At 38.0% G+C, this 25,410-nt stretch overlaps 1 protein-coding gene across 4 annotated transcripts in view; it reads right to left on the reverse strand.

The window, feature by feature from the left end:
• The window catches only part of ITGA3 (integrin subunit alpha 3), an 84,626-nt gene extending 59,483 nt beyond the window's left edge, over positions 1 to 25,143 (reverse strand). For all 4 annotated transcript variants that reach the window (XR_004591080.3, XR_015733770.1, XM_034415458.3 and 1 more), the window contains exon 1: positions 24,609 to 25,143. Coding sequence is in view for 2 of the 4 variants with exons in the window: in XM_034415458.3 (XP_034271349.2) it covers positions 24,609 to 24,841 (233 nt within the window). In the remaining 2 variants the exon portion in view is untranslated. The remainder of the gene's footprint in view (positions 1 to 24,608) is intronic.
• Between the last annotated feature and the right edge of the window lie 267 nt (positions 25,144 to 25,410).

A 25,410-nucleotide genomic window follows, 5' to 3' on the forward strand; every position in this document is an offset into this window, starting at 1 on the left:
GTTGTTGACCCCTGCCTTATCTCATTCACTCTGAGGCTGGTCTGCCTCCAGCTTGAGTAAGAATCTGCTTGGGCATTAGAATGCTTTTCTTCCAGACCAAAGAAAGAAGAAAGAAATTTAGAAATTAAACTAACAAATCTGAATGGCATGTGCAGAGCAGGAAAGGGGAAAAGCCATATATCCATGCTTCTTAACCCTGCATATCAATTAAACAAAAATAGAAAACATAGCACGGTGGCTTAGTTCTTCCTCCTGCTGGAAAATAAAGAAGACCAAAAAAAAAAAAATCCCCTCTAAAGGACATGGACAAGAACAGTCCAATTTTACTACCTCCCAATAAAAAAGGCAACACGTTTTCATCTTTTTCCATCTTAAAATAAGATATCAATGTTTCCCTCCCTCTTCATAAAAGAAACCGGTTTTCCAAAGTTCAGCCTTATGAAGAAATAGGTTCAAAGGTTCTAACGTAACCTGGCACTCTGGTCTTATTGGTTTACATGCAGCTCACATATTCAAATGAACAGAGATGTGGCTTAGAACATATGAACAAGCTGCTAGACAATCCCAAAGACTACACTTTTAACTCTCCTGTTGTACTCAGGATGGGATAATCCACAAAACGACTAGTTTGTATGTGTGTTTTACAGACATGCAAATCACAGCTGCCTATATACTAAGTTAGAAGCAAGGAACTTCCGCAAGAACAGGAACATGTAGGCAAACATTTGTGATTAATCAGTCAACCTTTAACATATGTAGTCATTGGCTAAAGTTCCGTTCCCTCCCCCACCCCAAAAAAAATTATGGCACAGTATTTCTATTTTAAACTATTACCTGGTTCTTCTCCATCTTATACTTGAAAACTGTTCATCATAAATAGGCATTTCTCTTTGTTAATTTTATTCACTTATAAGCTACAGATTGGATTTTAAATCATAAAAAGTACAGGCTGGGAGGAACTTTAGAGATCAATGAGGATTGGGGGGACGGCTTTGCACTCTCAGCTGATTTAATTTTCCAACTGATGTCTACATAGTTTAACTTTGACTTTATTATTTATTTTCTCCCTGAAATTTTTGCAATCTGGTCCTGAGACATTATTCAGATAATTCCTTGCTATAGGATTATCTTTGGGGAGGGTTTAACATCAGCCGCTCCCCAAAATCTACCTAACCCCCTCAGCCAGCTTTTTTGTTTTATTTCTGGCAAGAGATAGAAATGGATAGGGAAAAAGCATTTAAAACAGTTAAGAAAAGTTGTAATAACCCTAGAAACTCTAGTGTAGACCCTCTAAAGCAGGAGTGTCAAATCTGATTTCACTGAGGGCCGCATCAGGGTTGTGTTTGACCTCGGGGCTGGGGTGGGCACGGCCAGCTTGACATCACTTGTGCGGGGGGGGGTGTCTGTTGTGGCCCGAGCGCTCTGCCAGCAAAAACAGGCTCCCAAGCTCAGTTTCCAGCTGCAATGGCCTCCTGCTGTCCTCTGCCAGTGAAAACGGAGCCTGGGAGGAACACGAGTGGCCCTCCCGAGCTTCATTCTCACTGACAAAGGCACTGTGGGCCAGTCCTCTGCTCTTTCTAGGGCAGCGCCGTGGACCAGATCTAAATACCCCGTGGGCCGGATCTGGCCCCAGGACCTTGAGTTTGACACCCCTGCTCTAAAGATTGCACTTCTTTATAAGCAAATAAAAAAGAATCCATCATTATCAGGATTGGTTATTAGTCATTTTTGAATATTTAGTATTGTCATCTATTGAAATTATATATTTGAAACCTATTTAAAAGTGAACCTTTTGAGGCTATTCAGGTTAGGTTTCCAAAGAAACAATCTAGATGATAGCAGGGTTAATTTAAGAATACAATAAGGCAGCTATATCTAACTTTCTGCCCTCTGGATGCATTGGGGCTACAAATATACATTGGGGAATAATTAATCCCATTACCCTGCCCAGCTGTCGTACTTTGAAGATTCACTTTCCATTCCCACGCTAATTTTATCCTTTTTCAGAATTGCAAGAGATTTGCCTGGCAAAATTTCTAGCAAGATGGGTTTTTCTAAATCAGAACTCACAACACGACCTTTGTATTAGCTAAGTTTTGAATCTCCAAAGACCTAATGGCAATTAAAAAAGCTTTCAAACACTTGAACGTGATTTAAAAAAAACATTTTATTTAGTTGTTTTTCAAGCTGTGTACAGGCTCAGTTCGTCTACCCGCTAATTAAGAGGATTTTGCTAAATCCAAGCTTCAGGTTTCAGGTCAAGTTGATTGAAAAGAAAATTTCAGAGTGTTCAGCAAGAAAAGAGAACTCTTCAGAATATCCTCTCCCAACTAAGGTTTTGTGTTTTTTTTTTTAAGACAGGTATTTTTTTTCTATTCAGAATTCCAAAGAGATATTAAAGTTTCCAGCCCATGCCAGCTTTGGAGCATAAAATATTAGTTATCACTTCCTTTTTTTCTCAAGCTTCTGCTAAAATTAACTGTTATGGAATCCTGGCATCGGGACACTGGCCTCATTCCTTGTGAAGCTATTTTCCCCCAGTAACTTGTGCCTATATAAGTTTTATTTTTCTAGTCCATCAGGACCACTCACAGTTCAGGGCAAGGGCAAGGAAACAAAATGAAAACAACTATGGAATAAATCTCAGGATTAGAAAAGTAGAAGCGACACTAAAGATAAGCTTTCCAGTCTCTTCAGCACAAGAAGATCTTCCAAACTGCATAGTTTGCATAGTCATTATATCATTGTTGTGATGAATCCTATTATCTCCACCAATACCATTGTGAATGCTACAGAAAATGATATGTTGCTCCAACAAATGGCTGGGGAAATGTAATTCTCCCTTCTCCCAATCATCTAATATATAACAGCTGGAAATACTGAAAGATTCTGACATTAAATATCTCTGATTAATTGTCTTAGAAATAATCAACGAATAATAGCTTGAATCACTGTCTGGATTACTGAGAAACAGGAGTTTAGAGGCAACCACCAACTCTTTACCATTTCTATTGACTCTTAAAGCGGCACTGGATTCTATGTCATGCAACTTACTATGGTCAAACTCGCCACGTCATGTTGGCATCATGTGACATTTCACATTTTTCCCATTTGCAAAGCTGGGGTGGGCGTGGCCTTGCGTGATGCATCCAGCCTGCAGGCCGCCAGTTTAACACCCCTGGAACTGGGCAACATCTCAACTGATAAATACCTTCTACTCCCTTCTTTATAACTTATACAAAGGTCTTCACTGTCGATTTGATGTAATTTTGCAAGTCATCAGTCCAAATTTATTTTGACATTCAGGGACATCAGCCAAAGTTATCAGCCATTCTGCTTAATATTTATATTAATTCTCTTATCCTATGGTTAAAACCTATAGATTTATTTTGTTCCCGAACTGGGAATAGATATCTCCTACTTATATTGTATACAGATGACATTAAAGATAATTGTTATAACTCTGATCAAATGTAGTTATGCAGATCCCTTAGCAGTTAATTACCAACTTCTCACCCACCCCCAAATGCTTTTATAAGAAATTTAAACACTTTTGATGATCCATTATTGGACACAGGATAGAAGAATTTAAAATATTTGTTGGGTTAATATTACAAGCCAACAGAAGAGGCACTCATGCCACTTATGTCTGTAATTTGGCCCAAAGAACTACTTCACCAGTTTCATGATATTGTAGGAAGTTAGCACCCACCCCTCTCCTAGAAAAATGAAATATTTTAAGAAATATTAAAAGGGCAGAATATTTCCCCTAAAAGGGAGGCAGAAACTCAGCCCCCCCACTTTGTCAATGGGACATTAAGGCTTGGGCCAGTCTATTCTACATAACAAAGATCTACCTCCTTCAGACAAAGCCATAGTAGGAATTGCCCAAAGTCCCTTCATTACATCATCACCCAACAAGGCCCAACCAAGCCTGGGACAAAGTCAATCTATAAGGTTACCCCTATATGGCCTCATGGGAGTCTGACAATCAATCAGAACACAAGCTCAAAGTCAAAGCCCAACATAAAACCCAAGCACTCTTAGCATCTCTGCCCTTTTTGCCTATGTGGTCCTGTCCACCATTAAAAACCCTCTTTCCAATCAGCCACCATGTTTCCAGTGTCTTTCTCCCCACTTGGAACTGTACCCAGATGGATATTTCTTCCAACAATTTCATTTTTCAGAAAATAATAGGCATTTGTCTTTAGCTATAAATTCTCTGCTGCAGGTGACCAGATAAGCAATTACTTTTTTTTAATAGAATATCTATTCAACTCCTTTAGAACAGGCTTTACAAAATACTGTTTTTAACTTGTTCCAACACTTGTTCAGATAAAAAGAAAAGAAAAGAAAAATTGTTGTTTGAAGATGTCTTCACATGCTGAGAGTCTTTACTGGACAACAAAGAAAAAAAGAATGGACTGTATGAGAAGAGAATATAAAAGTCAGAAATCCAAGCACATCTCAGGTTAAAATGCTCAAGTGCAGTCACTAAGCCTTGCCAAAGTACACAAGTGCAGTTCTCCAGTGGGCTCGACACTAAAACCATTTATGTCCGGGTACTTATTTTAAGCAAGAGACATGCTCCAATGTAACAAATTATCATAAATAAAACAACCAGGAAAGACTTAAACTCAGGAGCAGAAAACATGCTTTGCACGTACGTGGTTCTAGCTTTCAGGCCTGGCATCTCTAAACAGGGCTGCAAGAAATCCTGGACTGCTGCTCTAAGTTCTTTGTCTTAAAAAATATGAATTTATATCATTTCATTGTAAATAAAGGCTATTGCAAGATATATTTTTCAAAATAGTTATTTTGTTGACATTTCTTTGATGCTTTGTCATGTACTGTTAAACTGAATTATTTTCAAATAGGATACTGTAATTTCATGTTTACTGTGAGCTGTTCCAGATACATTCCAAAAATGCAAAATGTCATATAAGTAAGCTAATCTAAACAACATTGTCCCAAATATTTGACTGTACAAGATGAGTGGAGATTTAGGAAGATGAAAATTTATAGGGAAAGAATCTGAACTAAACAAAAGCCTTTGGAGGGGTATTAAGTAGTTTTCATATTAACCTTTTTCTTGAATACTAGATGCAAACCTTTTTTCTAGAACATTTTGAACTGCTGAGTATTGAAGATTTGCAACCCCACGTAATGATGTAAGTGAATATCGAGGCTACAGTTCTAGGCACATTCATTATGAATTACAGAAGCAGGTATCGTGGACCTGAGCATAGCCTTTGGCGTTTTGCCTCTCGTAGCTTTAAATTTATTAATAGATTCTTTTAATCATATATAAAGAAATGGGAAGCTGGCATGCTGCAAGGTAAGGCATCAGGATCTAGCATCAACTTTATTTCCAAAAATGCCTCTGGAGATGTTAAGGAGATACTAACAATTTTATTGTTCTAGCCTCCAGGTTATAACATAATGTATAGTTATAGGCTGAGTCATAAAACAATAAACATTCATTAAGGGACAAAGTTTAACCTTACATACTATCAGGAAAGTAGCCATTAAAAGAAATAGGAAAAACATGATAACAAAATCACCTCTATGAAACAGAGTTTTAGAGGAAGTATTGCTAAATTCAGTTGCAGCTTGAACAAAACTGTCAATCCCTGTAGAACAATCGTCTTTTGTGTTTTCAGTAACAATTTAATTTTATTGGAATTGAGCCAGAATATTTTCACTCTCTGAAGATGTTCTGTGTAACTATACTAAGTGCATCAGAATAACCTAGATCCTGAAGGTAATCCAACAGAAGAGAATGTATGTAGTTCAGGTGGAACGGTGGAGTCCTTGTGTGTTTACAGACATTCCATTACCCAACTCTGATGATATTTACCTAGTTGGATAATGAAATGTCTCCAAGCAAACAACCAAATTCAGAGAGCACTAATTACTCTCCACCAAAGGCAAAAGTGAAAGATATTCTCTAAGCCATCCAGCAGCAGCAAAGTTATTGGGTGTGCAAGATTTTTAGGACGTTCAGCAGTTACTGTTTATTGAAGCCATAATCTTGTTAGTGCTGATTAGAAGGTACGTAATACTTCAAATATTGCACACTTTCATCTAGCTTTTTATTATCACACACCAAGGGCATCTTTCTGGTTAGTAACTAAACATAAATCAGTTGCTAAGATCAAAATTGCTCTTGGTCTATAAATCTTATATCAATCTTTGCAGAGATATTGAATGTATTATACTTAAAAATCTATGCAACTATCAAAATATCCCCAGAAACAAAAAATCCTGGAAAATATTGACAGACACATATAAAGCCCGCCCCCCTCCCATTGTGAACCCATAAGGATGTTTCATTGGAAATATATTTGATTTGCTTCGATAAACAAAGCTGGGGTAATCAGAAATCCAAAAGGGATTTTATTACATTCCAGTACTTAAAAACTCCAACTATTAGGTTTTAATAGGTTGGAGGCTATTTTGAGAGTTCAAAATAATTCTTATGAATTTGTTTTGAAAAATAGATTATATTATGACGAGATCCTGTAATGTGGTTCCCATAAAGAAACAAAGGGACTAATTTCATTTTGAGAGTAACAGTGTCTATCAGTAATATGCCATTATTTCGGTAATCCACTGAGTCTTAATTTGGAGGATATGGTGGCAAGATAGCCAAATTCCTATTGGTTTTCAGCATTTGGCTAAAATCAACTATTAAAACATGATTTTTTAATGTAAGGGGCGTGCATAAGTGTGAAAGGGGCGTGCATAAGCGTGTAAGGGACGTGCATAAGTGCACCAACGTGCCTACCGTCCCTGTCCTAATGTCCCTTTTTATACGTATCCATTTCATGTATTCATAATCATGTTTATACTTATATCTGTTATCTAATACATGCTTGACAAAATAAATAAATAAAAATAAATAAATTTTGCAGTCTATATGGACATTCCTACAGAATGACAGTAACAAATGTAGCAGCCTGGAGCTTATTTTTGTGAGGGAAAAATAATAAATTGCAGTGGCAGCATGTTAAAGGTGGCATGGAGAAACCTCACAAGTTTATCTTCTGGTAAGTGGGTGCTTTTTGACTAGCTGCTCCCATTAAGGGAGCTATTTTGGGAACAACCTCTTTGTGGCAGCCCTTTTATGAGAACCCATGTTTATGAATAATATGTTCTCAAAATGTCGAATTGCCCATACCATCCCAGAAAACAATTGTACTTAATTCCACAACCACAGACCTGTGATGTTGACTAGTCTAAGGGAGAATAACCAAAGCTCAAAGATGAGCTTTCATAGGGAAAATTAGATTTGTGTTTTAATCTGTCCAACCCTTATCAATTATAGTACACTAGTTCCTAGAGTTGCAATCTGGAATTGCTAGCCTTCTGAACTACTCCCACTTAAGACAACATGAATAAATCAAAGCCGTGTTCACACCTGCCTCTAACCACAACCCAAACATGTCCTGGCATATCTTTTCTTCTGTCATATCTCTCAGACGTGGCCTTCATCTCATTCCCAACTTATGAGTATGTTTTCCCTTTTACTACAATACTCTCCAAAGACTGCCTCGTGTTTTATGAATTCTGTTAGACTTTGTCATTTTGTAGGGGAAATCAGATGGCTGGCAATGACTGGCAACAGGTACAGTTTACTGGAAGGCAGGAAAGTTGAACATTTCATGTTCATTCAAAGGTGAATAGCATTACAATTAGATGATGGAGAAAAGCTAATAACATTTGTAAATGTACCAAACAGGCCTGGATTCTGATTTGGGATATCTTTCAGAAACATACTAAAATTTGGCCTTTGAACAGACCTAATGCCAATGATGGAGCTGCACAAACTGCTGTGTGAACCCACGGAGGGGGGGGGGGGCTGAGATTGCCACACTTCACAATGTATAAAGGTAGTGCTACATCATAGAATTGTTTAAAAAAAAAGAATGCAGCAGAATGGTACACTGAACAAAGAAGAACGGATATTCTGGCTAGTTATTAGTTATGAAGTGTAAAAGACACTGGAAACCAAAGACTCACAGAAAAAAATATATAAGAACCCAATGAAATCTTATGTCAAAATATAAGAGAGACTGACTGAAGAACGAATATTCAAACTAATCATTTCTGACTATGTAGCTACAAAATCATACCATCCAACATTTCAGAAATGCATAGGAAGTGCTTAAAACACTGCATTCAACAATTAAGAATATTTGTGTGAGTTCCATGTTCTCTAGTGCCTCTGCTAAGTACTTCCATACAATTTTATCATTCCCTTCTAAGCACAGTATCCACTGATTCTTGAAAAAATTCTTCCTGACTGGTTTAAAAGCCAAAAGTGGAGCTTCCTTTCTTTAATACCACAGTCCCCAAACCCCCAAATAAGTGGCCTATAAATTTATAACTCAATCTTTCAAAGCTTAATTTAACCAATTTCAGTTTTGAAGTGATAGGCTATCTATTCCCTGAAGCTTTAGTCAACAATACTCCACCACCATACAGTACTACCAAAAACCATTCCTAGGAGATATAGTCATATGCTTTTGGATATAAGTACTTCTGAAAGGGCTTTTCTGACCAACTCCCTCATGGTTCTTTGGTAAATAGAACTGTCACCTCAAACCATGAAGACAGCAAACTGGTCATTTTTGTTAGTTTGGTTTTTAAGACTATAAGCAATCTGGAGATCAGAGAATAAATAGAACAGAAAAACATTTGCATAAATAAATATCCAATTTTCTTTTAATTCTTTTAATTTAATTTAACAGTCTAATTTAACACTCCTTAACAAAGATATTCAAAGTACTAATAAATTACACAATTATGTTTATACAACATGGCTATGTACAATCTGACAATCTGAGTAAGCACTCTTGAACTCTGCAGTTAACTCAGAAACTAAGCTTGTCAAACATGCTAGGTTAAACCAGCCAAAATGTATCATGTTCCCTTCTTCTTGGGTTTCATGTCTCTTTAACAGCATCACAAAAAATAGAAAGCTTGAAAGCCTTGTTATCTCCTCATTCTCTTAGTACAGCCTGTCTGTATTGGTTTTCTAAATGCTTTAGCAAATAAAAGCCATTAATCCTGTTCTGAAAAAAGTCACAGAGCTATATTTGCCATCTTATATAAAGAACTCTGCATTTGTGTGTATTTCCTGTAAGTGTACTACAAGCAAGGGACAAGTGTGCAATAACTTCAATTTCCCAAATAAAACATTGAGTTATAAGGAATGATAATTTTAGCAACTTGGACTAAAAAAAATAAGTTAACGAACATCTCAAAAAAATAATTTTCCATAGTTGGGACCAAGAAAACAGGAGCAATAGGAGGACAAGTATAGCAGCATTTATTTTTGCCAGTCAAAGTACAATAAGCTTTGCAAAAACTAGCTGCAACATCTTGCAAGAGTTGCTGAACAATGACACAATCTTATCTAATTAAGCACTTTAAAATCCTTTTTAAGAAAAGGTTTCATTCTCTTTGAAATAAAGGGTACGGGATTGGTTTATGCTAGGTTGTTCCAGAAGAGAATTAAGGAGAAAAGTTCTCCCCAAAGGCAAAATAACATTAAGACTGTCAAGATCAACAATTGGTGATACTTGCCAGAATCAGACTGCTTATGAACAAGAGTTTGCTAGTTAGCGAAGATAAGAAAAGGAGCATTACAAGAAGCATTCCCTAAAGAGCTTGTACCACAGTTGCAGAATGGAAAAAAACCAACACCTTAAATCTATTACTCAGCCTTAAAAGACGGGCGAAAGGATTTACAACAAGGTCAATGTCAGTTTTGAACAATCAAATAGGCATGGGCCTGTCTCACCAAAGACCTCATTAGAAATGGACATGAAACAGAACCATCGATCAATTAACTACTTAAAAACTGGGCTTGGCTAAAGCTAACTGAAGGAAAGGACGAAGAAGACATTAAAGCAGAAACAGAGGAAAGGAGTGCATTGAATCCCCTCCATACCCTCTGGATAAGAATGGAAGCTTACATAGCTTAGCAGGACTGTGAGTAAATGGATGGCACTGTCCTCCATCTAGCTTCTCCCCTGTTGCCTTGAGTTTGCTGAGATGGCGGGGCTTCCATCACCCCACCCCCACTGGTCAATGTGGCCCAGTAGGAATCCAACATGCTCATATATACCTTTCTTTGTGTCCACCAGGCTCTCATCCTGTTTTTATGGTTTTCTTGTTTTTTTGCAAATACTTGGATTATTTTAATAATTTAAAAAATAACAACTTTTTTGTCTTTTTTCTTGTTTAGTATCTCAGTTTTGTTACACTTGTACCCTGTTTCCCCTAAAATTTAATAACCGGTTCTCTGCCCTAATGACCAGCTGGGTAGGTGTGGCTCAGTGGTCATGTGACTGTGTGGGCATGACTAATTCAACATCACTCACGTTTATGGGTGAAGCACCTTAGCTGTTACAATGTAATAAGGGTTAACCAGAGAGGCAGTTTCTATAAGCAGGGCAATAAAGATTAGGCTAGAAAAAACACCAGAATGTTTCCTTCCTGCCTTCCTTACAGGATTAGCCCTGTAAAGTGAAAAAAAAAACAAAATATGATTTCTTCCAACAACCGGTTCTCCCGAATAGGTGCGAACTGGCTGAATCCCACCACTGCATATAACCATACACATATACTTATCAAGTAACAATAAAATGGAGATTTCAATATAAAATTTAAATTAAGACTGAAACTTTTATTATACAACAATTAACTTGATGTATATCCTTTCTTCATCTCATTTCCAATGTTACATTTAATTTTGAATAAAAAACTAAATAATCATAATGCTTGAAACATTAATATCTTAGTTTTAAAATTAATAGAATATCCATATTTTCTTTCCTCTTATTTTCAATACTTTAAAATACTGAGTAATAGAATGTTAATACTTTAAATATGTCATATAAATATCATTGCATTGAAACAACATACTACTGTATATCATGATTTATACTAGTACAATAAAAAGGGGGGAAATGAAAAGAAATATAGAGATTTTAAGGATTTAATAGTAATAATAAAAGGGGGATGTACACCAGAAGCCCAGTCCTTTAGCTGGAAGCTGCCCAGAAAAAATATATAAAGATATCAGGCAGATAGTTATCCAGAAGAATTGGGGAGAACAGAGGAGGGAAAATCCTCATCGTATTCGTCTTGGTAAGTGATGATTTTTGTAATCAAGTGATGATTTTGGTAATCATAACTTTTCATGATCACAATTGCAGCTGTTTGGGGGATGGACAAACCTTCCATTACAACTCTTTTGGTGAGTGTACCTACAATACACTTCCATCTTTTTATGAGCTCACAAAGCATTCTTCAGCATTTCTCAACCTTGGCAACTTTAAGATATGTGGACTTCAATTCTCAGAATGCCCCAGGTAGGATGGGGAAATTCCCCAGCCAGAAATTCTGGGAGTTGAAGTCCACACAACTTAAACTTGCCTAAATTGAGAGAAACCATGCTAAAATGTCAAAAGGGGAAACTGACATATTTAACCTCAGGAGACAGATGTCTAACCTTCATGGCAACCCAGCTGTAGGGTTATCTCCTGGATGTGAAAAGATACTTTGATGAGAGCTCTTTCCCTTTCTTTGGTACTAAAATGCCCATCTAGTTGCCACCAGGTGAAGGCACACATTTCTTTTTGAAGCTATCTTTCTAGGAATCACAGCTACAAAGCAGCCATCCATTTACTGGGTTTCTTTTTAAGTCACCAGTCCAAAAAGTGCAGGTCAAAATGCAGCAGCTTTTGCAAGCACCTGCTCCTTTTATTTTGCTTTTTAAGCCAAAACTTCATCCAAGAAATGTTAACACACTGATAAACTGGGGTTTTTTTTGCTGAAAGACAGCACATTTTGCAAAGGGCTCCTTGACGGAGCCAGAATAGAGCTTTCTAAAGGAATTTGAGCATTGTTATTGCTGCGTGAGATAGTAGTACATGGACTATAAATGTAAAAGCCGCCACAAAGTCCCATTTTTTGGTCATTAAGTCTTCCTCTTTGCAGCCATGTCTAGACTTCAGTTTCTGTGTAAACATATTGTCTGGACCAGGTTCATCTTTTAATTCCTGACCTTTGCTTGGCACTTCCCCATAGGCAAGAGGTTGCACAGTAGGGTGAGGAACCTGAAGCTCCAGCATACGTATTGCTCCAGAACCTTTATTTTTTTATAGCCCTAGGAAAACTATCTATGTGGTCACTAAGAATGGACAATGATTTGATGGTACATAATAAATCATAAGCTGTCTTCCAAACAAAGTTAAGGAAAGCTGTAGAAACAGTAGTGTGTACATTAATGTAATCTTAAATTTGAAAACTGCCTAATCCCTTTAAATCTGGGAAGCTGGAAAATCCAGGCCTCAGATATGTGTTGTAATGTAAGCATCTACTTTGCTTTATCATCCCACCTACTGTCAGCCTCCCAAAGAAGATTAAGTGTTCCTCAACATATGTTGATCACCCACAAAACCAGTATAAACTAAGTTGGAAGCCATGTCTTGACTGCCCTGGTGACAGGCAGGAGGAGCAATTCAATTGAATTAATTTTAGATTGACCAGGAGCTCTTGGTGCTCCTGAGTTGCCTGTTGGTGCTCTCTGGGCTTGTTTTTTTGAAGACGTTTCATTTCCCAAACTAAGTAACATAATCAGTGCTAGTAAGGAGTGCAGTTTGCTGTAAATTCATATTCTAGTGGCTTGCCTGTCAGTGTTAGTGGTTGGGCTGTTTGCTGTTGGCTTCTTTGGCAGTTTCTTTATTGGGGTATTGATTACTTGATTGCTGGTCTGATGTTAATCTTGGAGTTAATTTATGCTAATCTGAGTGCTGATTGCTAGTGGACAGGTGCTTGGATCTACCACCCAACCCAAAAAGGAACAAACCTTTTGGGCTGGGTGATAGCCGGGCTTTGGCTGTTTAATTCAAAAACATAAACTTTAGAAATGAAATTGTTATGAAAATGGGGTTGGAAGGCACCTCACTTTTGGTTACTGCCCCTGTCCTACTTGATCAAAGCCTTGTCCTATTAAACATGACACTTTTCAAGTGCCAAAAATGCTTCATTATTGTTGATTTTACCGATAAATCAGCCCAGCAGCCTCCTTTCCAGCAACCTGCAAGTCAGTGGTAAAATTCAATTTTTTTTTACTACTGGTTCTGTGGGCGTGGCTTGGTGGGCATGGCATGGCTTGGTGGGCGTCGCTTGGTGGGCATGTCAGGGGAAGGATACTGCAAAATCTCCATTCCCTTCCCACTCTGGGGCCAGCCAGAGGTGGTATTTGCTGGTTCTCCGAACTATTCAAAATTTCTGCTACCAGTTCCTCAGAACCTGTCAGAACCTGCTGGATTTCACCCCTGCTGCAAGTTTAATTCAAATCAAAAAGTCCTGTGGAAGAGAAATCCAAGCTTAAAAAATTGGTTCTGGATCTTGGCTTTGATTCCAATTAAACTCTTGGGATGTCCCTTCTTGGCACAAACATAAGAAGAATGCAACCACCAAGAAAGCAAGGAAATACTCCTTTTTAGTTCATAGGGAGTACATTCACTATGATGCTTGCTTTTCCCCTTTGGCCTGTCAGGAAGCTGCTCTTATGCCAGCAGAAAAGTCCAGAAGTTCATCAAATCTTTGGAATGTCTCCATGGAGGCTTCTTCAAGTTGTGCAGCAGCTGCTACTGTCATAAATCACTGCAGCGCACAAGATATCCTTGTTAAAAAGGGAAAGAAAGAGAAAATCTCCAGCTGTCTCAAAATTATAAAAGCAACTAAGTCTGAGCTTTTCTCTGTTTCTTTTCTTTTTTTTATAGCTTAGGGAAAAACTAAGTCAATTAGGGAATTGATCAGAATGGCTCTAGGTACAAAATATGAACTGGGGAACTGGGAACTGGGAAATATGACATTTCCTTGCAAGATCTCTGCAAGTTACTGTAACCTTACTCTTTCAATTGCAGCTTGATTTACCTGCATGTCATCTGAACAAAGGAGCTGAACCCCAAACTTGGTTTTCAATTCCTAACTGAACATCCAACATGTATCCTTAAGAAAGGATTAGCTGCTAGTTAGACACTCTTCCTCAGTCAACTAAGTAATTGGCATTTGAAGAAGCATCAAGAGATAGCAGCTTATAGGATAGCAGTTATAGGATGTACCTTTACATACTGAAGAACCCCATCTCTCTCCCTAGCATCTAAAGCAGAATTCCCCAACCTTTCCAGCTTTGCAGACTGTTGGTGGGGGGGAAAGGGGATGGTTCTGTGCAAGCAGCTGGCAAGCACACGCATAACGGACAAGCACATGTGCAGCTCTATTTCCACAAGCATTGGGCACATGTACCAGTCACTTGCACAAATGGAGCATACATGTACACACACTTGTCTGCCAGTGGTGGGTTTCAAAAATTTTTGAACTACTGGTTCTCTGGGTGTGGCTTGGTGGGCGTGGCATGGCTTTCTGGGTGTGCCTGGTGGGTGTGGCATGGGAAGGATACTGTAAAATCTCCATTTCCTCCCCAGTCAGAATTTTTACTACCGGTTCTCCAAACTGCTCAAAATTTCTGCTACCGGTTCTCCAGAACTGGTCAGAACTGCCTGAAACCCACCTCTGCTCTCTGCGGTTTGTGCAGGTGGGGATGTGCGCACGCATGCGAGGCCCAGTTCCAAATGGCTCAAGGCTCAGTAGTGGGTTGTGGACCAGGGGTTGTGGCCCCTTGATCTAAAGGGTCACTTGGAAAGAACCTCCATTTGTAATCTTAGATATCATGGGGAGAGACCCAATTTCATTTCTGTCAGATGACTGCACAGCAGCGAATCCCATTATTTATAACCTAATTAAAAAATGAGGGTGTTACAGTCCACACCATATCGGGGAAATGTTTTTAATGCTCTTATGAGATATTGCTTTCTTTGTGTAAGCATAAAGAAAGCAAAACCTCATCAGAGCATTAAAAACAGTATATTCAGCCACTGCAATCTGTCAGTTATGATTTATTGCTTAGCGTTTCATGTGATCAATAATGTTGGTTAATAACCCATGGCTGAAATAAATTCTGCCTTGACACATTCTGCAACTTAGCCAAGAGGCAGTAGTGAGCCAACTGAATATAAGGTGATTTTTTTTTTTTTTGGCCCTCTCTACAATAATGAAAATGAAATAGCCTAACAAGTATTAAATAAAACAAGATCACTATGCACTTTTTCACTGAAGCTACTGCAGAAAATATTGACAGAAATTGTAAAGGCAGGAGAAAGCATAGATGGATTTTGGGGCATCATCTCATTTTATATTTGTTGCAAATTCTCAAAATAGTTCACCTAATAAAGTGGTTTCACTAACTTTAGCTTTATCATACTATAGATACATGACATCCAAATCTCAAATCACAGCCTTCCAGTTCTAGTAATCTTGTATCGCCTAATATGACCCATATTATATTATAGAAAGAAAATGCGGAATAGACAAAAATGGTAAAGTTGTGCAGATTTATTAGAATACTCTACAGTTGATATCAAATAAAAATCTAGAGAAGACGTGGCACTATAAAGGCTTCGATTGCCAATGGTTTTCGTATTTGCAACTCAGAGAGATTTAAAAGTAAGAAACTTATGATTTTGAACATGATAATACTATTTTTGAAATGGAGCTGTGTACAAATAATGTTATTGCTAACATTTAGAAGCTTTTGTTAAAACTGGAAACAGAAGATGAATTAATTAAAAATTGTATGATAACTTGACCAAAAAAGGTTCAATATAACATAACTGTTGTGATCAGTTGCAAAACAGACGGATAAAGGGATTTGCATTATTTTACAAGTTCCAAGAGAACTTTTACAAAATGATGTATAGATGGTAGTCCAAAGGTGGGTTTCAGCAGGTTCTGACCAGTTCTGGAGAACCGGTAGCGGAACTTTTGACTAGTTTGGAGAACCGGTAGTAAAAATTCTGACTGGTCCCACCCCCATCTATTCTCTGCCTCCCAAGTCCCAGCTGATTGGGAGGAAATGGGGATTTTGCATTAACCTTCCCCTGGAATGGGGTGGGAATGAAGATTTTACAGTATCCTTCCCCTGCCACGCCCACCAAGCCACGCCCACCAAGCCACATCCACAGAACCGGTAGTAAAAAATTTTGAAACCCACCACTGATGGTAGTTATCACCAGATAAATTGGCTCAAATGTATAAAGGATCTCCAAATACTTGCTGGGAGTGTATCACTGAAATAGGGGACCTTTTACCACTTTTGGTGGACTTGCAAAAGAAGAGGCAATATAGGAATGAAACTAGTAATGTAATTCAAAATATCTTGAAAAGTTCTTACAGTTCAGACCAGAAATTTTTTTGTTAGCATGTATGATAAAACATTGGAAAAACCATATGGTGTTTTATTGTTATGTTTGATAACAGCAGCACAACCTCTAAATGCTTAGCATCAGAAGGACTCTACAGTATAATATCCACAAAAAAGGAATGGTTAATAAAGATGACAAAATTAACTATGATGGCCAAGTTAATAGCCTTCATGAGAGAAAAATCACTGAAGAATTTCACCTATAATTGGAAACCCTTTGTAGAACCCAAACTTCAACACATGGATTTGAGAATTATTTTTTTTTAAAAAATTAAAATTTTTCTACTTTGTTTTTGTTTTAGTCTTAAACTAAAAGTCAAATGTGTTTCTTATATCCTTGTAATAAATTGTAGAAGTTCATTTTTGTATATATTTTTGTTTTCCTTTATTTTTGTAATACTTTTTTGCACTTCTATCTATTTGCTTTTTACTCTTTTCTCTTAATGATTAATTTATGTTGTTTCTTATATGTATGCTTTGTAAATTGTAATAAAATTATTAGAAACCAAAAATTGCAAAGAAAATATAATTGCGACAAATAGATATTTATTTATTTATTTAATTTAGCACTCCCCAATTCCTAATTTCCATATTTTTTTTAAAAAAACCAATAAAATAAAAAGGAGAAAGAAAACATGAATTCTGGAGCAAAGAAGCCCAACATGCTAGAAAAAGATTGTCAAGAAGCTCAACCATTTTCTATCCCTAGTCTTTTCAGAACACTACAGGATAGGAGATGTTCAGCTCTTGGGAGGGATACTGTGCTTCCTTGATCCTGACAGATGACACTGACTGAGGGATCTGGAGTAGGCCCATTTTGCCTTATCTTATAGGGCAAGCAGAAACTATTGGAGATAGGCAGAACCTCAAAACCAGACCTTAGGCTAGAAGGCCTTGATAGATGACTAGATAACCCATGACCCATCTTTCTTTCCATAGAAATATAGATTAGTTCAGTTTCCCCTCACATCATGTCTCTCAATAGAGGTCAAATGAACTTGCCCCCTCCTCCTTGGCTAATTCATGGAATTGCCTGAGCTTTACTGGTGGGGGGAGAACAAAGGGAGGCATAGACCACTTTGGATTGCTCCCCACTCCCCATTCTGTCATATCACCCTCCAGAGAAGAAGAAAACTCACCTGTTGACCACCAGTGTCCCTCAGCCAACCCTGCCTCACCATCAAGCATTGGTATTGCTCCCTCGTCCTTCCCTCACTACCCACAGCTGTTAAGGGCTTTTAAAGTTCAGCCTCTATTCCAAAGCAGCCAATCGATGCTCATCAGTTGGACTTTGCTGCCAGCCACTTGGATACAGTGGACAAAGGGAGGCTGAAAATAGAGCAGGGATATGTCCATAACAATTATGTGACTGTGTATGATTGCCACAGTGAGGTGGCATGGCAGTGCAGTAGTGCCGAAGCAGTCACAATTATACCCAATGTCAATCCCCCAGGAATAATGGGTCCCAGATTTTGGACGCATTCTTTAAATTAGCCCATTTGAGGTACATTGTTGCCCTATGCCAGAGGTCTTCAAACTTGGCAGCTTTAAGACTTGTGGACTTCAAATCCCAGAATTCTACAGCCAACTATGCTTGTGGACTTCTATGCTGGACTTCTATGTGGACTTCTATGCTCCAGCCAGCTATGCTGGCCGGAGAATTCTGGGAGTTGAAGTTCACAAATCTTAAAGCTGCTAAGTTTGAGGACCTCTGCCCTATGCTATACTGTTTCGTAAGTAAAAGTTACAAAAAACAGGAGAGTTTTATTAGTATATAGATTACTAGCAACAATAGCTCAGAGTCAATTTATCAATGAGATAAGTGGCATATAAATTAAATAAATAAACAAATGCAAAACAGTACAATACAGTACAATACAATATAACAAATACAATAAAAATAAATAAAAATCCTAATTACTCCAGCCATCTGGTAATAATTTAAGTGATACCAATTACCCAGATATATTCCGCCTAGATTTCTTAGCTATACTGTAGAAGTCATTTCTTTCTTCTGGGATGTTTTTTCAATTTCTAAGTCCTGCATGAAGCCCTGATTTTCTGGTGGTCTCCCATCTAAGTGTTGACTAAGATCTGCCTAGGTTATTATTTTATATCAACCATATTTATAATTGTCGTTTTCCCCTGATAGGGTCACTATATCATCTGAAGAGCTGCTGACACAGGAAATTAAAGCTGTCACTTTTCTTGTCTACACCAGAAAAGGCTTTAATTTTCTTTCTGACTGGAGAAACCCATTAAAAGCAACAGGCCAGTCCACTCCTTTGTCACAAAGGTATGCTGGCCTTTGTTTAAAAACAAGAATCAAATAAAACATTAAAAAAAACCATTAACTGAAATATAATCTAGAAAACTATGCCTTGCTTCAATTAACATTAGTGAAGCTAGCCTTGATTTATACTAAGGTTTAAAAGGGGTGGGGGAGAGAACCCTCCCTCTTAAACATAATATGTGTCTCCATGGAAACAGAGGCCTGGGCTAAGACAGGGAGTTTGTTAATCAAGAGGAAAAATCCAGTGGTTTGTAAAAGTCTTTGTAAACCACATAAAGGTTGGCCAATCCAGCAGAAGAACTGCAAGAATGTTAACATGGCCATGAAAAAAATCACACCTTGAGCCTGTGTCTAGGTCTCCCTGTTAGTTAACAAGCCCAAACTGGCCATATATGCAGTCTCAACAAAGACACACTTTTCTGTCATGCTATAATAATGTATTTGTCAGAGAATCAAACTTACAAAAACTCCAAAGTTGTTCCTTTTCTGCCCCAAGAGATTTTGTACAGAAAAAAGTATAAATGTGCATCTAGATGCAATTCTCGCAAAAATAAGTGAGGTAGTAAAGCTTAGCTGAAGCCAGTGGTGATCTCCCCCACCCATTAAAATAACAATAACCAAAATTCAGCAGAAAATCATCAAGTTCTAACAGCACAATTTTTAAAGTTTTGATTTTTGCTTGGTTGTTTTTACAAATTAAGATCTAAGATAGGTGTGTAAGGTTGAAATATGTGTTATATATATTTGGATTAAATATACATGCATGCACATGCCCAGCTTAAACATTTCATGAGTTCCCTTTCTAGTAATGTCATGACTCTTAGAGTACGACCATAGATATTTTATTTCAGAAACTATCCTACGGATTGATTTAATTTAATTATTTATTTTCATGGTTTTGCTCTTGAATTTGCTTTTCTAAAGCAAAGTTATAAACATAAAATATTTTTTTTTCATCCTTATGAACCTCTTTCAAATTGCTCCTTTATTGCTCCTCTTTGTTTCCAAGAAAATACAGGTAGTCCTCGACTTGCAACAGCTCCTTTAGTGACTGTTCGAAGTTACAACAGTACTGAAAAATGTGACTTATGACTTGCTGCATCCTCCTGGTCATGTGATCAAAATTTAGACCCTTGGCAACTGACTCATATTTATGGCAATTGCAGTGTCTTGAGGTCATGTGATCCCCTTTTGCCACCCTCTGGCAAAGTCAATGGGGAAGCCCAATTCACTGATCAACCTTAATAACTGCAGCTGAAGAAATGTCTTCAAAGAAAAACCAGTTGCCTCTTGAAAAAGCACCTTTGGGACAACCATGACCTGAATGACTGAGAATCTCCATAGACACTTAATAACTGCAGTGAGAAAACACATAAAATGGTGCAGGATTCACTTAACAACTATCTTACTTAATAACATAAAGTTAAAGACTACCTGTATGTCCAACTGTATCTTAGAAGCTTCTTTTGAAAGAAAGAAAGAAAGAAAGAAAGAAAGAAAGAAAGAAAGAAAGAAAGAAAGAGAAGCCCCCAACCACACAAAAAAAAGAGTATCTGCCTATTCCAGACTTTAAGCGAGGTCTGAACGACTTATCAATTTAAAAACAAACAAAAACATGTCCCAGTGTTATAAAATAATGTATTATGAAGGTTGAGCTAGAACCAATCAAACTCACTTTTCTCTATAGTTCCTAACTTTTAACAGCCTGTCTGCAGTGGTCTATTTTAGACACGTTTAATCACATTGGTAGAAAAAAAATTTGGAAATGTGTTAAAGGGTGTGATTAAATGTGCTTATTTTCCATTTCTGTTCTTACAAAATATTAGAGCACAGCATTGAAGGTTGCATTCAGAAAGTGTAAGTCACACTTAAATCAATATAAAAAGCAAAAGTTAATCAGAGAAAGAGTCCCATGGGTTATATAAATATTAAGGCCGCAATTGTTTATATACTTATTAAAATATGTTTTTCTGAACAGATGTACTTCTAAACAAACTTGAATATGATTTCTTATAAATGAACCCTATAAAAATGAAAAAAACCTTAAGGCTTACCAATTGCTTGGCCCCAGTTTTTATTTTATAGAGAAATTAACCAGATTTTTAATTACAAAAATAACAGCACATGTTGGCTGTAAGTAAAAGTTCAAAACCCAACTTAGGGCAATACTTTTAATGACATTAAATATTGTTAAACATGTAATGTGTGGGATCAAATTGGCACCAGATGTTACCCCAACCTGTATTCTTTTTCTTCTTCTCTGTTGGTGTCTTATAAGTGGCTAGCTTGATCTTAAACCTGCTTTCCAGCAGGAATTTCTTTAAACCAGAGTTTCCTCAAGTTCCAGCTGGGTGGATTTCAATTCCTACAGCGTTTGGGAGCCATAGATTTATAAATAATAAATAAATTCACCATCTAACATTGCCCTACTGAGAATTTGGGGAAATGAAATTGCAAAAGTTGAGAAACAAGATTTTAAGACAAGGATGTCCCACCTTGCCAATTTTAAGACTGGTGGTGGACTTCAATTTCTACCTGTAGGAGTTGCAGTCCATCAGTCTTACAGTTGCCAAGTTTAAATACCCCTGATTTAACCTATAAATTCTTTATCCTACCGGTATACATACTGAGACCATCAGTATGAATACTTCTGTCATATTGTAATTATAAAAGCACCAGAAGGGATGATTTAACAGATGTGGGAAGATGTCATTAAATTTATATAATCAATTACATTAATTTTAGATTTTAACTGACCCCACTTATTTTCTGGAGTGCAGCTCTTTACCTGAATAGATTACGTAGCTGGCGTTTTATCTCTTTAAGAAGCATTTGACCACACATTGCATCCTATCCCAGTCCAGCCCAGCCCAGCCTAGCCATGGAGTTACGGTCCAAAGGACAAAAAGAAAGCAGTAAGATGGAGAAATCTGCTTTAGCTCTATCAGATATGATCCTCCTGCACATCAGGCAGTCAGTCAGTAGGAGGGAATAAAGGAGAATGCACAAATCCCAGGAAATCATCTGCAAGATGAGGCTTGCATTTGCTACAACAAAGCCAAAGGAATAAAGTGAAAAGGATGCCTGCCACATGACTAGTTAGAATGCCCCCCAAGCACCCCCCTAGAATCCAGCCAAGAGCCACCAATTCATGTGCCTTGGGGTGGGGGGGGAGTGCTTTCCTATATCCCCAAATAAGGTAATACTCAGCAACAAGCTGCAATCCTTCAGAAGATTAACAAAATAGGCCTCCTGGCACCAACCATGTCCTTAGCATGCCCACTAAGGCACTCTGTGCCCTGTGCCCTGCTTTGAGTTTAGCTTTACCGGGCATCACATTGGCTGCCTTTTAAGTTCCCAGAATATCCCTAAGGTAAAAACATTCTGGAGCATTGTGGGAAAGTTAATGGGGAAGACAGATTCACTTAACAACTGTGTTACTAAACAACTGCAGTGATTCACTTAACAACTGTGGCAAGAAAGATCGTAAATTGGAGTAAAATTCAACATATGTTTCACTTAGCAACAGAAATTTTGGGCTCAGATGTGATTGTAAGTCAAAGACTACCTGTACAATGATTTGGCAGGAAGGTAAAATTCAGGAAACAGAAAAAGTTATCTTCCCCCCGCCCTCCCTTTTTCTAGATTTCTTTTTCTCTGAGTTTAACTGGGAATAATTTATTTAAATAAGACCTGAAACAAACAAGAGATAAGGTTCACAATATCATACCTCTCCCTCCTTTCCTTTTCTCAGCTGAGAAACATCAAGCAAGATATATATAGCTACCCCTCTCTTTGCAACAGTAAATCTCTGAGTCCATTTCTTGGAAAAGTCTGTGTAATCCACTTTTGGCCTTCCAATGAATGGCAAATACTTCTTTTTTCTATCAGGCTTTTGATCTGCTGCATTCATTTCTCTATTAGTTCACATTTTATGGTCAAAGTATATTATCTAAATGAAACTGGCTTTATTGATTCAATATATACTACAGTATCCAAGTTGAGTTGAACACATGGTGATTTTATGAACAAATCTATGCAATTTTCAGGGCAATAATGCAGAAGTGATTGCTATTCCTATCTTGCCAAATTCCTATCCAAATGTTAACTAGACAGCCTTACTTAAGCTTCTTAACTAATCTTCTGAAGATAAAGTGGGATACATTTAAAATTAAGCAAATAAATTAAATATAATCTCTCTCAATAGTCATTGGTTCCTTTTATTGTTTATATATTAGGATGACTTTTGAGTGAAGGTTCAAAAACCCAATACTGACTGCTGAGTAGACCTAGTTATAAAACTCAGTATTAATTTATAAACTACAGCAGCCAGATTAGGTGATTCACATTAGTTTCACATGTAATGACACTCCATGTTAGTGAAACAAGAAGGCAATTATGTTCACAAAAGATTGATGGGCCTTTTATCTAAACTGGTTTTTTCCAGCCTGGCATCCTCCAAATATTTGGGATTGCAACTGCTATGAGCCCAACCAACATACACAAAAATCATGAAGATGGGGATTGTAGTGTAAACCAAAGGAAGAGCTGTGTCGAAGAAACTGATTTACAGGAAAATTCAATGAACATTCATCATTATATGCACGCAAGAGGAAAAACTTGGCTGTTTTGTATTAAAACAACCCACACATTCTGAAGAATAGGTTTACCATGCTTGCTACTGAATAATAAGACATACACATTATGAGAAAAACTGATAAATTAGTACACACTTTGGCTGAAGTTAGCTCAGACTAAATTTAAATGGAAATTTTATGATATTCCCCCACTCACAAATTCCTGCTTAAAAATGTCAATTGCACTTCTCTTAGTATCTCTAGTGGCTACTGATTAGCACCAGTTTTGAATAAATTCTTTGTTAATCATATGACAGTATAGTATTTACAACAGTTTCTTGCTTTTCAGAAAATTCTTACAGGAGGAAGGGGGAGAGGATAAAATATACTACAGGAAAAAATTACATGCATTCATGAAACTAATATGACACCCTAATATCTCATATCCAAATCTGCACACATGGACAGAGGCTACAAATTTCCAAGTTAGAGCTATAAATCACTTTATTCAGCATGGCTACTTCGAGATGTCCTGGAGCAGATTCTTCAACACCCTTATGGGAACTGTAATTCAACACAGCTAGAGGGCACTAAGCATAAAAAAAATAAATAAATAGATAAAACTCCAGCTAAATCAAAAACTGGAATAAGCCTAACAGGTGCACTGTGCAGAATACATGTAAACCAGTAACTTTATGGTTTCTGTGTGTGTACGCATCCGTGTGTACTTAAATGCTTGTTACTTAGTAAGAGACTAGAAACAGACTGCCTGACTCCAAAAAAGGAATCAAAAGCATGACTTTTAATTGAAAGCAGACTGGAGAAACTATCTGCCTTTATGTTTGCAAAATGAATGCAAAATTGGGGGGGGGGGTTAGGGGTGGCATTGCTTTTTTTTTTTTTACAGTTCAAACAAGTAGTCTTAAAATGGAAAAAAAATAAAGAATGCTTTATACTCAGCAGAATCCCACCCATATCTATTCAAAAGGAAGTCCTATTGAATTTTGTGAGACTTGCTTACGGGTAGAACAGAGCTAAACTCACAAATAACAACTGATATTCATCTAGATGTCAGGAAACTCTGACGATCCTGAAATCCAAATGCCTTTTAACTACCACCACTGTGTTTGCTGAATGAGTTTGTGTAACTCACAAGCCTGCATAGGTTCCGGCATAGTTGCACAAAACGAAGAGAATTAGCCTCAATTCAGAAAGCGCGGCTGGGGAGGGTGGGGGTGGAGAGAGAGAGAGAGAACCATAGTAAAAGGAACTCATTTCCAGCAGTTTCTTCCCACCCCAAAATTGTAGTAGTTTTGCATCTCCCACTCACCCACGCACCCACCCACCGATCCCTCGCTATCCCCCGCTGTCTGGTTTGGTTTCCACTTACAGGTATCTTTCCGGATGGAATTGATGGTGCAGAGCTACTGAGAATCCGAAGTAACTGTCGGGAGTTTTGCCTTTCTTCAGAATCACAAACTTAGTGTCCAGGTTGAAGGCAGCACATCTTAGAGGGGCAAGAGTCAGCCACAGCATGTATCCCAAAAGCAGAAGCGGGCGCCCCCAAATCCGCTTCCTTTTCTCAGAGGCTACCAGGAGAAGCTGAAAGTGCGTAGGGGCCATGGCTTGCCAGAACACTTTCCCTCCTACTAGCGAGCGCCCGTGCAGAATGTGGCTGGCTTGCTGGGAAAGCCGATACAGAATACCGCTGCTGGTTGGGGAATGTTTTATGTCGCTGCTGCTCCGTTCTTCGCTCGCAGTGAAGACGCCCCAGTTTTCTCCCCGCCAAAGGTTTGATTCTAGTGCTTGCCTGGGCGGGTAATTAAAGGGAAGCGCGCGTCGTTACCACCCCTCCCGCTTCTCCTTTCTCTCCACCTTGCGCACAGTCTAATCGGCTGGTTCTCCAGCACTTTTCTTCCGGGGGAAAAGAAACAAGAGCTTATGATCTCTTAAAGGGCCCGCCCAGGTTGGATACCTGCCCAGCACACAAAAGGGGGAGGAGGGACTGATGTGTAGCAGTTAAGGTGTTGGGCATAAACTCAGGAGGCCCGATTTCAAATTCACTCCCGATCGTGGGTACCCAGTTGGGTCTGTTGTCGCTTCTGCTGTTCGATCTACCTTACAGGGCTTGGGATTAGAATGGAAGAGGGCTGGCATATAGAAAATTCAATGCTACATTATTATAGTGCTAA

This window comes from Pantherophis guttatus, chromosome 4 (assembly GCF_059756535.1).
Source record: "Pantherophis guttatus breed Tessera chromosome 4, ASM5975653v1, whole genome shotgun sequence".
Classification (NCBI taxonomy): Eukaryota; Metazoa; Chordata; class Lepidosauria; order Squamata; family Colubridae; genus Pantherophis; species Pantherophis guttatus.